The sequence below is a fragment of the Gymnogyps californianus genome, chromosome 11 (assembly GCF_018139145.2).
Source record: "Gymnogyps californianus isolate 813 chromosome 11, ASM1813914v2, whole genome shotgun sequence".
Classification (NCBI taxonomy): Eukaryota; Metazoa; Chordata; class Aves; order Accipitriformes; family Cathartidae; genus Gymnogyps; species Gymnogyps californianus.
Window position 1 is genome coordinate 1905238 of NC_059481.1, and position 15505 is coordinate 1920742.

Sequence of the window (15505 nt, forward strand, 5' to 3'; positions counted from 1 at the left end):
GAAGTTGTATCATACTTCTGTCATAGTGTTCTTGCCTAATGTGTGGGGTATATGGAAAAAATATCATCGCATGCATTTACATTTCAGTCTTGATAAGCAGATTTTGTTCCCGGTTTAGTTCTAAATGGCTGCTGTAGTGCCCAAGTGTAAAATTAATTCAGTAAGAACACATTAGGAAGGAGAAAAATCATCTTAACTCCTTCTCCTTATTAGCACTGTGTATTGCGGAAGCCTTGCCCAAAGGTAACACTCATTAGCGTTACATAAAATGTGTTTCTTTCAGAGAAAAGTGACCACTGTAGAATACTGGTACCGATTCATGTGATTATTGGGTTCAAGGGGATGCCTGTAGTGCTACAGTTTTAGCAAGGTCCCGGGTTAACTCTCCTTAGACTCTAAACTGTTGAATTTTTTTACAGTAACTATTTGAGTAGGGTGAACGTAAATTTTTATAGACTGTTAGTTGGAAATGGATCTGTAAAGCATCTTATAGATTTAACAATTGTACAGAAACACAATTGGCAAATGAAAAAAAAAAAAAGCAAGCACTTCACTTGAAATCGTAGCAGACAAACCGTCTTTCTCATTCTGCTAATCTGTATGATTCTGGAAGTCTTTTGATGGGGATTTTTTCTATATCATAAATAACCCCTTTCTCCCACCTCAAACTCTTCCAGGCAGTAACAGTCCCCACGGAAGTCCCACTTCTCCCTTGGACAGCAACATGCTCCTTGTAATCATAGTATCTGTTGGAGTGATCACCATTGTGATAGTGGTGATAGTCGCTGTCTTCTGCACCCGTCGTACAACTTCTCACCAAAAAAAGTAAGATGTCCGGGTGGCACTTACGCTGTCCTACTTTTGTCACTTAATTCTATTATTTAATCTTTTCTTTATGATGCTTTAGAGTTTATTACTTCTAAGTCTTGCGGGCTGTAGAAATTCTGTTCTGACAACCGATCAGTAATGCAGTTTGAATTCTTGTGTTGAGAAGATAACATGCATCAATACAGCTAAGTTATCATGCGTGTGATGATGATGATGTTCTGTTTTTCCTAATCAGCATTTCAGAGTTTACAAACCATCAAGAGTTTACAGGCAAATGGAGTAATGCTTTCATGTATACCTGCACTTGCCTCTCTCTGAGGAGAAATTATTGTTTAAAATACTGTTTCCAAACTTGAGCCAATACATCTGTTTAGAGCTGTGAGAGCTCAACAGCTCAGGCAGATACTTCTGTTCTTAGCATGTACTTCACTGCATGGAGTAGGTTTACAAGCTGTGCATGATAATACCCAATTTTAAGATAGATTACTGGAGTGGAATCTGAATCTGGTGCTGAACTCCGTAGAAAAGTGCTCCAAAATCCAACATATAGGTGTGTATCTGAATTCTTCCCTCATTTAGAGCATCTGAATTAAGACTACAGCAGCGATGCTGTATCCATTTATAGGCTCCTGAAGGTTGTTTCTGCATGTTCTTTCAAAGAACTGAAAGCTTTTTTTTAAGTTTGAAAAGACTCTGTTATGCAAAACAGAGTTTTAAGAAAGTGATTAAAAGCCAGGCTTAGAAGATAATCTCCGCTTGCTTTGCTGAAGCTGAACCATCCTGCAAAAATGCAAGTTCTTCAGGAGAGGAGAGCAAGGATATATGAGTGATAGTCTAGCAACTGGGGGATGTGCTTGGGAGAGGGCAAAATTCATGGGCCTGTGCCCAAGAGACGTATTTTATTTTCAAAGAGCAGAAATAACCCTGTGAAAACTTGCCCTTGTTTTCCCAGTTTCTAAATGCCACCTCTCTTACATGCAGCAACCCACAACCAGTGAAGAACCTTCTGATCTGTTTTACTCCTTCAGCTACAGTGCTCAAAGCAGGATGCTGGGAGCATGTCTGGCTGCGAATCACCTACATAAGAGGCTCTGTTCATTGATATTTTCAAAATTGTATTTAGTCATAGCTTAGCCATTTCTAGGAAGTGTGCTACCCAGAAGGGACACCTTCCTCCATCGTTGCCGGGGTCCAAAGTGAGGAGTGTGTGTGGAGGGCAGTGCTGGAACTCTACCTTTCACTTTTCCAAAATTGCGTCACGTCAGATGTCTGCCTCGCAATCAGTTTGCTGCCGCTGCTATTCAGCAGCGATGAAAAAGCGCATCAGTTAAATGTGTCTAACCTGAGCAGTGGTAAAATGAATGGTCTTGTCATTAATCTTTAGAGTTAACCATCCTATTGGGATCACTGGCTATTTGCACACTCCTTCTACAGCTATTGTTTGAGGTTGTTTGTAAGCCCTGGAGTACGGGCACAGCATGATGTACATACACTTCATGTTTCGAATATTCTCTTAATTACCGCAAGTACTGGAAACTTAATTTTTGTTGATGAAAGCTTAGCCTATAGAGCACAGTTCTGCAGCATGTGGTAGCATTTGAGACAAATTTCATGGCATCGGAGTTGCAGAATATGCTTTGAGATGTCAGATGTGCTTATATGTAAAATTCAAAGCTTCCTGCCCAGTGGGTAGCTTTTGCTCAGCTGGATACAAGATCTGAAGGAAATCTCAGTCAAAATTTGCCTTTTACAACAAGTGAAAGGAAGCCTACATCTAAGAACATTTCATTTGTTTTCCTTCCCAAGGAAACGAGCTGCCTGCAAATCAGTGAATGGGTCCCATAAGTACAAAGGAAACTCCAAAGATGTCAAGCCTCCTGACCTTTGGATCCATCATGAAAGATTGGAGCTAAAGCCCATTGATAAATCTCCAGATCCCAATCCAATCATGACAGATACCCCAATCCCTCGCAACTCCCAAGACATCACCCCAGTTGATAATTCCATGGACAGCAATATCCATCAAAGGCGGAATTCCTACAGAGGTGAGCTATCAACAAGTACTTTGACCATGATGTTTAAAATTAAATACATTTTACTGCATCTGGTGAAATCACTTTACTGACATATTATTCAGTTACCCTTATCCTTTTTTGTTCTTATTTTCCACGTAGTGAATTGGTTTTGTGCCTAGTTTATAAGGCTCTCTGAAAAGGATGGATCGCATGTTTTAGTGAGAAAATTGAGTGCCCAAGAGTTAAATCATGAATTTCCCAAATTTCCCTTGGTAAATACTGATTAGTAATCAGAAGATCATCAAACAAGTGTTTCATGTTAAACTGTTGAGAGATGTGTGTGACATTTTTTCAGCAGTCAAACACACAATCAGGTTTTGGTGCTTTAACTAGCTACTGCTCAACTCTTGAGGTGTGGGTGAGTTTTCACCTGGTGAGTGGTTAACTTGTTAATCCAGCATGTCTTACCCCTATGTGTGACTGTTTGTACTGCCACTCGTTGCCCAGAGCTGCACTGCCAGAGGTTTGCGTTTGCATTACGGCCTGGAGAGTTTCTCCAGTGCCCAATAACCTTTACCCTTAACTGTCCTCTTTTCCACCTTCTAGTGAAGAATGAAGGAGCTGTTTTTATCAAATATGAGTCACAGAACTGCTTACAAACGTGACAGCTCAGAAATAAAGAAAGGAGGATTGAAATCATCTGGTATGGTATCACAGAAGTCTTGCTGCAATGGTAAATAACCTTCAGTATTTTTCCTTCAGGGCATGAGTCAGAGGATAGCATGTCCACCCTGGCAGGAAGAAGGGGGATGAGGCCCAAGATGATGATGCCTTTTGATTCTCAACCACCTCAGCGTAAGTCGACAGCCCACCTACCAGCTGGCTTGAAATTGGGAGCACCCAAACAAGCCATGTTGGTACTGTATGCACAGGCACACACACTCACATGTTATACTGCCTTCCTACTTACTTGTCCTAAGTAATTCTGTCGTATCTGTGGTGGAAACAGTTCAAAGAAGGCATCCTGAATTCCTTATCGTGAAGGCGGAGTTAGATCAAGTTAAAAGGAAAAACTGATTAGCTGTATTTGAGCGAGCAGGAGGTATGCTGCAAAAGTGGGGAAGAGTTAGGAATGTGTCCGACAGTCTGTCTGTCCCAGTCTCCAGCAGTGGCAACTGCAGGTGCTTTTTAGGGAGAGCCTGTGAGCCTGGCTGCTTTTTATAGTCCATTCCCTTTGTACTCTGCCAGTATCCAGCTGTTGCACAGGAATTGTAGAGAGTTGGCAAATCTCTGTCAGGTTTTTCTCCACTGTTAGTTTTCTCCTCCCCAGACCAAACAGTCCTGGCCTTTTTAGCCTCCCCTCACAAGGCAGCTACTCTATCCCCTTTATCACTTTAGTTGCCATTCTCAGAACCTTCTCTAACTTTACTACATGGTACTTGAGATTCAGAGAGGCCAGAGCTGCACGCAGTACCGCCAAGGTCTTACAGAGCAGGAAACAGTGTCCTCTGCCTTGTTCTCAATACCTTCCTTGCTGAATGAGGTACTACATTCTGTTGGCTTTTTTGGCTGCCATTACATATTGAGCTCATGATATCAGAGATCTGTCAACCGTATCTCCAAAAACTCTTTGCTGAATTGTAACTGCCAGCACTGAGTTCAGCATCATATAAGTACTGTTTGGATTATTTTTCCCTCAGTGTACACTGAAGTGATGCTAAAGTTTACCTGCCATCTCTTTGCCCGCTCGCTCAGTCTTGTGAGGCCCTTCTGGAGTTCCTTGCCATCAGAATAGCATTTGACTACCCCAAACACCTTAATATTATTGACAGACTTGAAAATTTCTCTGATTGCTTCCGTGTCTGGGTCACTGAGAAAGGTAATTGATTAAAACCGGTCCCAGCACTGATACCTGGGGAGTCTCCTGCTTACTCTCCTCTGGCTTGAAAATTGATCGTCAAGCCTCTCCCTTGGCTTTGTATCTGTAACCAGCTTTCAGTCCATAAAAGAGCTTTCCCTCAGCAGCAACTTAGTGGTTTAACTTTGGAGTGGAGCCTTGTCAGAGCCTTTTTGAAAATTTAGCTGTATTATATTCGCTACAGCAAACCAAAATCAGTGTGGATTTATGCTAAAATGCGATAGTGGCTCAGGAGCAGCTTCAGAAACAGCTGCTTGTCCAGTAGGAGAGAATTAGAGAGCTGGGGCAATAGACCACCACACATCTCGGTGCAAGACATCCCCGCTTGTGAGCTAGTCCCCTAATACACTGAGCAGAAGAAATGGCTCTGAAGGAGTTACAAAAGCCTGCAATATGTACAGTAGCTTTGCTCCGCAATCTGTCTATTATACAAATTTATTAGAATGTGGATAGACCACTGATTGAGGCTGAGGCTTTGCGAGTCTGGCAGAGCAGACTCTTAAATGAGGAGGATGTCTGGTCTGTTATTTCTTATCTGTGTATTTCCCTATCAGTTAATGATGACTTGAGCAAAAGTGCTGAACTGAAATTTTGTTGAGGCAGTAGAAATATAGTTTAATTATGATTATGAAACATTTTAAGAATTAAACAGTATATCTAGTTCTCAAATGACGACTCTGAGATGGAAAGGGACTTGGCTAAACCTCTGAACAACTAGACTGAAACCCTGACTTGAGAACACAAGTAAAAAGTGCAAAAGTTAACGTGCAGTGACAGAACTGTGAGGCAAAATTACACAGTGCTTATCTGGTCTGAGCTTTAGAGTTCCCTGAGCACTATGCTCATGTTCAAGCCTGTAGCCAGGTAATGCTACCACAACCTCTCGTGTTTTATGGGACTATTCCAGGCCAGTCTGTTACGTTTCCACTTTCTAATTTTTTGCTGTGAAGTGAGTGCTTGGTTTTCTTGGCCTCTATGTGCTTTTCCAAGTGTCGTGATTACCTGATTAGCTCAGTTTGTGAATTTTCGACTGTTTCCTTGTTTTACAACCTTTTTACAAGAGTAGTATCTTTTTTCTTGGTTTTAAAGTTAGTCTGACGCTCCTCGTTTTCTCCCAGTTTTACATGTATGAGGAAGGAGTGGAGGTTGCAGTTTTACACTAATAATCTTTACTCTGAGTAGTTTCTTAAAAGTTTGTCTGCTGTCAAATATGGGTGTCTAACAAGGGACATTGCAGCTATTGGATTCTGATGATTTCCTGTCCCATGCCGTGCTAGAACATGATGACTTCAGACTTGTGTGACCCCATAACAAATTCAGACTGCAATACGGCTTACCTCGCACTCTTCTACGTGTTTTTTCTCTAAATGGGATGCAGCATTGGATACACATAGCATAAGATAAACTCATATAGGAGCCCGTGCTGAAGTGTGCCGAGTGCTCCACAGAAACAGCGTAGCAAAGTACCCCTCATACTGTGTTACTCAGTGAGAAAGATACTCAGCAACTTACATGATCAGTCCCACATAGGATGAAAAGATGTACAGTTGACACAAGTGATACAGTGGTGATACATATTTTAGGGAGTCAGTATATTCCAGTTCTACCTTTTGATTGTATTCAAGCTGATGTGATAATGCTGGCAGATATAGTTGTGGATATGAGTTTTCCTTGCAGCACTAAACTCAGCTTTGACATCCCTTTTTGATACCAGTCCTGCCGTGCTCGCTTGAAAAGCCTGTCTGTTTTCCCCCCCTTTATTAGATATTGCCGTGCCCAGAAAGAACGAACCAGACACAGACACAGCTGGCTCGGTGTGACAGGTTAGCATGATGCACTAAATGTCAGGAAGGATATGTGAGGTCTTCTGGTGCCTTAGGGCTTGGGATTGTTTTTGTGACTTTGTTTGACTCTTTATCCTGTTTGCAAAAGCCCTAAGGGCTTCCAGCTGTAGGTTTCTATTTTATAGTAAGTGGAAACATTAACGTAATGTCTTTAGATACCTTTTTGCAGAAGCTACACAGAAAACCGACACTGGTACGTGAGGCCCTTTCTCAGCAAGCAACACAGAAGGCAGGACCGTTTAGTGTGTTTCAGGCTGTGCCTGCAGATACCTTCCTATGGCTTTTTTTCCCCCCACACTGTAGCATTCAAATCTAGTTATTTACCTCTTAAATGCTAAATCAGGATAATTTAGTATGTTCAGTTTTAGTATAATTTACAGTAATGGTGTGTGCCTAGTTAGTTCCTTCTTTGACAAGTGGAATACAAAAATTCTGGAAGGATATTAGGAAGCAAAGGGCTGTTTCTTTCTTAACACACCACAATTCTCTTTATCCAGTTCTTCATCTGTTCTCTTCCTTGAAATTAAACAGTGCATCATGATCTTCATTAAGAGCTGGTGGTACAACGTACTGCTTTTTGACCCGTAAAGCTATATGTGATTTAGGTCTGATAACCCGGCAAATTATTAGCAAAACCCAGCAGTTTAAGCTGGATGGCTAGGCGGCAGGGTGAACTTTCGTGGCTTTTCACTGGATCAGGTTCTCCCCACTTGCTCACCGGATTCTGCTTTGGATAGTGTTTCAGAGCTACTACGATTTTGTGTTCTCCTCATCTCCAAGCTTTTAGGAAATGTCTTGAAAGGTGTAGTGTATGTGCATGATTTTTTTTTATTGTGGTTGCAAAAACATATAGGCAGTCTTTTGTACTAACATGCATTATATTTGATAGTGATTGAAATGCTTGCTGAAACACAGGTGTGGACCAGTGGTTTCTACAAATAGAAGTAATTAAAATGTTTATGCCTGTAAAATTTTATGCCTTAAAATCTTGATGCCTCCTACCTTGCTGACGCGTAAGAGAACTCCCGGTGTCTCTGATGACTGTTGCCTCTGCCCAGATTGCTGATCGCCAAGCTTTTGTGGGTTATTCCTCCATTTGCCAGTTCCCTGCAAGACAAAGTGGCATTTTAATCTTGCTTGAAGCTCTTAGTGAGAATATCTGACTTTTCACGTCCCCTTAACAGCTATCTCACAGGACTTAAATCTAGAACCTACTGATTACTCAGAATTAGAGTTTAGTTACTCTTCATTTACAAGAGGTTGATAATGCCGTTAGCTTTCTGTTGGCGTAACTCAATGGGAGAGAGAAATTGTTTATTACCAATAGCTGCAAATATTGCCTCCACTGATGAATTTATCAAGCTGAAGTATATTGTCTCCACTGATCAATTCACATATCCTGTCCTGCTGACAGGCTGTTTTCCAGGAAATGAGGAAGTCAGAGGGTTCAGATTTGTTTAGTCAGCCTCTGAGGTCAAACCGCATGCATCAATGCAAGAAGTCTTAACTGAACTCACCATTATAATGATGGATTTCTGCATCATGTCATTCCTAGAAAGTAACTTTCACAGGCAGCCCATCTGGAGAATTTCCAGAAAAGGTTCAAATGAAAATAACCAACCACAACCTTTTTTTTTCCTTTATGGTGCTAGTTGGTAGCATTTCCCTCCTGGTTTTTGTGTTGAGACTTTGGATGATTTTAAGCTATTCAGTATTTTCATCTGTCCTAAGAACTGAATTCTGCGCACGCTTTTCCTCCCAGCTGGGGGGTAGTGAGAGTTTGTTTTGCTGTTACCACAAAAGGGTGAGGGCAAAGGATGATTTACGTTAAGTATAAAATTCATGTGTCTCAATCAGGAAAAAGAAAACAGCAAGATAAAAAAAGAAGGGGAAAAAGAAAAAGAGGCTTTTGGTTTGAGTGTACCGGAGCAGAGCTTTACTAAGTCTGCACAGAAGGAATGAATGGAGCCTTTGGTGTCTTGCCCTGCTCTTATCATTTGTCTTGCATTATTTAATTAACGAAAGGTGCCACGTTTGGTTACAATGTTAAGAAATCCAATGACAGCTAGAAATTATTTTGTAATTTGAGCTCATACGTCTCCTGTATTAGGTCTGACATCTATAGAGCAGCGTGAAATATATGGAAGTTCTAAAGGGAGCTGAACTTTATGTTTCTCCAGTGTAACAGAAAGTGCTTGAAAGATACAGCCAAGAGAGATGTACTTTCTGCACAGGAAAACGGAGAGCTCTGCCTCTCGGGGGTTTTGTGTCTTGGCACGGAGGGAGCTAAAGTGCTGGAGCAGAGTTGGAAAATTGGTATTGAAACATGTCATCTTGGTGTCATTGTAAATCTGCTGAGCGGCTGGCTCCCCTCTTCAGTGGCTCTGTGGGAGAAGGGAGGGATATGGTGCATTTCAGTACATGTGCATGCTTGTCTGTATGTTAAGCACTTTTCTGTCTTATATTCATTCACAGCTGTGATTAGTGCTCATCCCATCCATTCACTCGATAACCCTCACCATCATTTCCACTCCGGCAGCCTCGCTTCTCCAACTCGCAGCTATCTCCATCACCAGGTCAACCCGTGGCCGATTGGCACATCCATGTCCCATTCAGACAGGGCCAATTCCACAGGTGAGATATAAATGATCAGATAGATTTTGCTTGTAATGGAACAATGAGTGAAACACGTGGAAATCAAAGCCTGAAACGTAACTTGGTCAGTCTCCATTGTGGTGTTCCATGAGAGGCAGAGTGATGGGTTTAAGTACAGACAAAATCCTTGGTAGGTTGAGTTTCCTGTAAACAGTTTCTTGTGTAGATCAGATATTGATCCTTGAGATACGTGATGATGTCCTTGGAAAAGCAGGCTTCCCGTTTTATATACAGCTTCAAATAGGAAGATTCCTTATTCTGAAGCCTTCAGCCGTGGAGTCTGAAATATCAGATTAAATCTAATTTGAGCTACTTAATATGATAACTTTTTTCCTAATTAGTTGTGTTTAAAACCAAGACAGGACAAAAGTCCAGACTTTGCTACTGAGAGCTGACATCGGTTAATCTTCCTGAAGCACACAGAAAATTGTAGTGATTTCTATGCAGCATTTTCAAGCTTGAAGCACAACCATTTGCAATAGTTTTTGTAATGTCTCCAGTGCTCTGAAAAATTCTGACGCAACAGTATTGCTAAATTGCACATAGGTAACATCTTGAGATGAAATGAATTCTGAGCTTCTCTAGTTTAAGGTCTACATTTTAAGTAAGGTGTCACAGCCAACAGCGTTGTTTCCCGTTTCCTTACGAAAACAATTCATGAGGCTGCAAATGTACCGGCAGAGGGTATGTTAGAGGCAGAGGTTTCCCTTGTGCTGTTTGTACTGCTGAAGTGACAGCTCTCACAATCCAGATCTTTTCCTGCATGTGGTCCGAGCAGGATCACGATGCCCTAAATTCAAGGTACCATCTCATTGTTCTCTTAGATCAGGGTGGAGCCTGCTGCAGACAAACAAATGAAGCCTGTGATTTCATTTTAGCTTTCAGCAAGTAAAGGGATTTCAAGTCTACCTCAGAAAAAAATTTGGCTCTTCTGTATGCACTACAGTGATATATGCTTAATGTATACCTATTTAAGAATGCCAATACTGTGAAATACTCAAGGGTAAAATGAGAATGAAGATGTGTGTTCCATGCTGTTTATCTGAGGTCTTATTACATGTAGCTGTTTCAGTGCAAAACTGTCGATTTGGTATTATGCCTGTGGAATCACTCAAGTTCTCAACCTTATTTTGTTATTAGACAGCCATTGCCGTTCACCTTAAAACAAGACAGTTACACAGAATTGGTGTTATTCGCTACACAGATAGTTAATCTGTGAATTCACTTCTTAGCTTATAACAGCGATCTTGGAAAAGGTGCTTGCAAACACTACTGTTTTGTTTCCATCTGACCACAGAGAACATTGCTGTTAAAGAAAATAAACCACTTTTTTTTTTGTCTGTTGTAGAATCTGTTCGAAACACACCTAGCACGGACACCATGCCGGCTTCCTCGTCTCAGACATGTGCTGACCACCAGGATCCTGAAAGCACCACAGGGTCTTATCTGGCTAATGCACAAGAAGAGGATTCGGCTCAGAACCTCCCTACGGCACATGTCCGTCCTTCCCACCCGCTGAAGAGTTTTGCGGTGCCAGCAGTTCCACCAGCTGGTTCCACGTATGACCCAGCATTGCCAAGCACACCATTACTGACTCAGCAAGGTGAGCGGGGGAAAACTGGCAAGACACACTTGCCAAAAAGAGAAAAAGGAGATTTTAAGAAGGAAATGAGAGAAGCTCCTTAAGGGGCGGGGGGTAGAGTTGGGCATCAAAGGAAATATGTCAGAGGCTGGAGTGAATTCTTGGTTGGTATAATTTTCAAGGCCCTTTTCTTTTATGTACATAGATAAACTAGACAAAAATTCAAATTCAGCACTCCGTCATTTGAAGTGTTCATTATCCTCTAATAGAATTATTTTTATTCTCCTGCTTTCAAGAGCTTTCTGAATAGGCAAAAGAACTAATTAACTGAGGCATAACTATATAACAATTTATTTTAAGCTCCTAACCATCCAGTTCACTCAGTGAAGACTGCGTCAATTGGGACTTTAGGAAGAACTCGACCTCCTATGCCAGTGGTAGTTCCCAGTGCCCCTGATGTGCAGGAGACCACCAGGATGCTTGAGGACTCGGAAAGCGTAGGTACTCTTATGCTGCCAGTGGCTTTCTTTGGCAGTGCTTATCAAACTGTGGTGAATCTCTCTCTATATGATACTTGTAAACTTCAGTAATGTCTGCACTGAGACTTTCAAAGGCAGAGGATAATGAGGCTTCTGACTTCCACCAAGTGCCATTGCCTGTTAACCCATGTAAAAAAAATCTAGTGCAGATACCTTCTACACAAGGCTGTGAATTCAGAGAATAAGCACTTAAATTGCAAGTACTAGTAGTGCTTTCTAAATCTGAAAATTACTTAAGAGCATACCTTCATTCCTAATTATACAACACTAAACAGATGCAGTGCTTCCATCTATTCCAGCCCACAAAGCCCACTCAGTCAAAAACTGAGCAACCTTTGACAACGTTTTGGCTGAACTGGGCCTATTAGCTGAATGTAATGTTCTCTGAGATTTCCTCTCTTGACTCATGCTCAATGCTTCTGGTTCCTGCTAGCCTATCACAATTACAAGAGGAAAGTAAAGACAGATACCATCTACAGCACTAGCCTTTTCATTCTTTACAGTACGTAGCGCCTAATGGAGCTTTGGCTTATGACTTGGGCTTCTATGTGCAGGCTTCCATACTGGAGCTGTAGAAGTGCCCTGCACATCTGGTTTTTGCCTGCTTATCTTGATGTAAAGAGCATCTTTGTTCACAGAGCTGAAGGCCTCCAACAGTGCCATTTGCTCTTCTGTACAGCTTAAGATGTTGTGTTTCATGCTTGCTTTGAGATGTCATTTATTTCTGTCTGTTTTGCAAGCATACTGTGCCTGGATCCTATTAAAGTCATGCAGCTGCAGCTTCCTGTGCTGCTGCAGAGCATCCGAAGTGTCATTGCAAATGGAAAACTTCGCATTAATGCCAAAGTGTTTAAAGCCATCATCCCAAATGTTTTTAGATACTCATGTGAAAGTGTTCTGACTTTCAGGGGAAAGTACAACCAACTGTGGGGCTTCTTTGGAAACAGCTTTTAAAAAGTGAGGATGTTTTGAGTGTCAGGCACTGAAAGAGCTGTTTTTCTTTCAAATTGCAAGCTAAGAAGTTATTGTATTAGCTATTGTATTACTGCTACAAGAAATGCTTATTTTGAATGAATTTTTTGTTGTTGTTGTTTCCTTATTGTCCTTTCCTTTTGTCACATTGTTTTTGTCACCCTCTTGATTTTATTTCTGTATGCACTGATCTAGAAACTGTATGCATGCTTGATTTGGTGCACTTTTCCCCTTCTGTCTAGTTGTCACTCCTACTTTATTCTTTTTTTGGTTGGTACCAAAAATACACTCATTAGTTTATTCATCAGCAAATTTGTAATATTTAAATATAGCCATTAATAAATTTCTTCATTAATAAACGAGTACAATATAAAGTCACCACAGCACACTAAATACTAGTTAAATCATGAGGTTTAAAAATTAGGATTAGGTAGTGATTTGAATTGATTCTGCTTTCTTATTAGAGCCTGTAGGAATGAGCCCGAGTACTTCCAGCTCACTGCTATTTACCATTGTCAATAGTCGGCAGATAATGCGTTAGACGCAGGCCGGAGATGACTTTTCTGGTACAATCTAGATTGCTTGGTAAACTGGTTAGTGCCCGCTGTGTTCATTTCTATGCAAATGAAAGAAAAGGTTTGTATCTAGAAGCAGAGGAAGCAAGATCACAGTCAGGGTTGAGGGCTCCGCTCTGGGAAGGACTTCAGTTTTATGGTACGCAATCAGCTGAGCAGTAGCTTTAATATTAGCCTCTAGCCAGAAGGTCTAATAATGGACCTTAAGTATATAGAGCAGAAACTGTCAAACAGGAGTTCTGTTCCTTCTCATTTGGCATTAGCAGAGCTGGTATTGGAATACCACGTGCAGCCTGGCTTGCCTTCTGCGAAAATGATGTTGAGAGAGCGAAGAGGGTTTGAAGAAATGCTGCAAGAACATAAGGGGCTGAAAACTACAGAGTACTGGGAAAGACTTGGTCAGCTCAGAAAAGGTTTTGAGATTAACTAGTTCATGGTATCTATCTACTTACATGCATTGATAACAGAATGATGATAGCTGTTCAATATAGCTGAAGCTAGACAGTTGAGGCTAAAAATGGAGTATGAGTCTCAAAATGGTTTTATTGAAGTGATTCCTTCAACCTTTTTTTCCAATTAAGCTGGGAAGATTTTTCTAAACATCTGCTTGTTGTCTTGAAGCAGGAATTGATAGAAGGAAAACAGATAAGATGATCACAGTCTTAAAAATCAGTGAAGCTATGAATCACTATTGCAAAAAGATCCCCACTTAGAGAGCTGGCGATATTTTTGCTTCTGCTTATTCATGTGTCAGGGTCACAATCTGCACTAGAATCACTGACCACCACTTCTTATTTCTTATTCTGTCCCTCTTTAAAGAAAGCAAGTCACCTTGTCGATAACTCTTTACATCTCCCACAGAATTATGAACCAGATGAGCTGACCAAAGAGATGGCCCACCTGGAAGGACTTATGAAGGACCTTAATGCCATCACTACAGCATGACCACCTTCACCAGGACATGACTCCAAACAGTTTCACAAGTCTTGGACTCAGCCTTGGAACACAAGGAATTGTACAGAGGAAAAATAAAAAGAAAAAAAAAAAAGGAAAAAAACAGAAAGAGGGACAGCACATGAGAGCATACACAGGAAGCAAACGAACCAACCAGTGCATTTGTGCTACAGCTGGTCAAAAAGAGATGACCCTTCTTGTCATCGTCCTGCAATGAAGTCATTGCCAAGTTGAATTCCATTTACCTGCTGAGACCATGCAGGATGGGACGCATCAGGCTGAAATCTAGCATCCAGACAAAAGGAAAAAAAAGTGGACTTCACAATTTTTTTTTTTTTCCTGGTCAGGTTTTTGTCTCAGTGGTGTGATTGCCCTGCCTTTTCAGTGTTGGACATTCGCATTTATGTACAATTTTATTTGTGTTTTTATTTTATCTTTTTTTATAAAAAGGAAAAAATATTGTAATTAAAAAAAAAAGGAGAAACTGTTGTTTTCCACAGCCTAGACTGACATTTGACTGCTTGTTCTATTGTGTATGAAAATTCATTGCCAGCGTGGGTTGTTCTGTTTTGTTTTTTATTCTGCGTATAATTACGTCCCCTTCTGGCAGTTAATCCATGGCCTTTTGGGATGCTGCACTGCTATTTGTAAGCTTTTTTTATTATTTTTATATTATAATTATTAAAAGCCTGACTTTCTCCTCTCATCACTGTGAGATTACCAGTCTGTTTGAATTGAAATGTAATTTGAAAGGCTTGTTTGTCGCTTTTTGTGCAGTTTCAATATTTTGAGTGGGGAAAAGTAGATGGGGAAGGGGAGGGGATCCAGTGGGAGGTTTCATTATTGTCGTTTTCCTGTCTTTCTACATTGACTTGAAAGACTGAAGAAAATGAAAGCATCTTCTGTAACGTCCTTCCTTGTAAATTCAGCATACTGTGTCTCTGGTTACTGAATTGCAGTGAGAGTCTCATTTAGAAACATTAAAAAAAATTCCTCCTGTAAAGTAGGGTTCCTTATGTTTAGATGACACTACAGCTTATTTTGGCAACAGTGCTCTGTTTTGTTGTTTTTAGTTTAAAGATCACATCATGAAACTTTAAAGTGCAGATTGAGCGCTCATTCAGCATGGAGAACTTAGCACAGGCAGCAGTGCACAACACTTCTCTGCTGGTGGTGCTTAGGTTTGAGCTACCTGGACCTCCCAGAAGCAGAGAACTGTGGACCTCTTCTCATCAGCAACATACCATATCATACTTTTGAGAACACTACATGTCCACAGGATCCTTCAGCAGCAAGTCCAACCCCAGTGCAATTTCTCTATCCCAGGCCATTTAAACAAGAATTCTTCTCTTAAGGATTCTTCAGAGACATAAGCAAGGCAAAAATGTATTTTTTTACACTTTTGAAACCATTTGAAAAGAAAAACAGTATTAGCGACTCAGGTGCTGTTCACATATCTGTCTAGAAAGGAAGGAAAGTTAAAAGGGAGCTCCTATACGAGAGGAAGGAAGAGGGTTTTTTCTTTTCTCCTTGTATGATTGCCTGGCTCTGCCATACTCTATGAGGAGGAATGGTATAAGAAGAGGGACTGTATTTTAGTAAAAAAACACCACCCAGCTGCCT

General features: G+C 40.9%; 1 protein-coding gene across 4 annotated transcripts in view; it reads left to right on the forward strand.

Moving 5' to 3' along the window:
- NEO1 (neogenin 1) overlaps positions 1-14686 on the forward strand; it is a 213474-nt gene extending 198788 nt beyond the window's left edge. For 3 of the 4 annotated variants that reach the window (XM_050903397.1, XM_050903398.1, XM_050903399.1), the window contains 7 exons: positions 678-825; positions 2635-2873; positions 3606-3698; positions 9081-9239; positions 10609-10863; positions 11203-11339; positions 13790-14686. In XM_050903397.1, the coding sequence (XP_050759354.1) occupies positions 678-825; positions 2635-2873; positions 3606-3698; positions 9081-9239; positions 10609-10863; positions 11203-11339; positions 13790-13873 (1115 nt within the window). In that variant the 3' untranslated portion in view covers positions 13874-14686. Of the gene's footprint in view, positions 1-677; positions 826-2634; positions 2874-3605; positions 3699-9080; positions 9240-10608; positions 10864-11202; positions 11344-13789 lie in introns of all 4 variants that reach the window. The other variant, XM_050903400.1, reaches the window with a different exon arrangement.
- Positions 14687-15505: the final 819 nt, after the last annotated feature.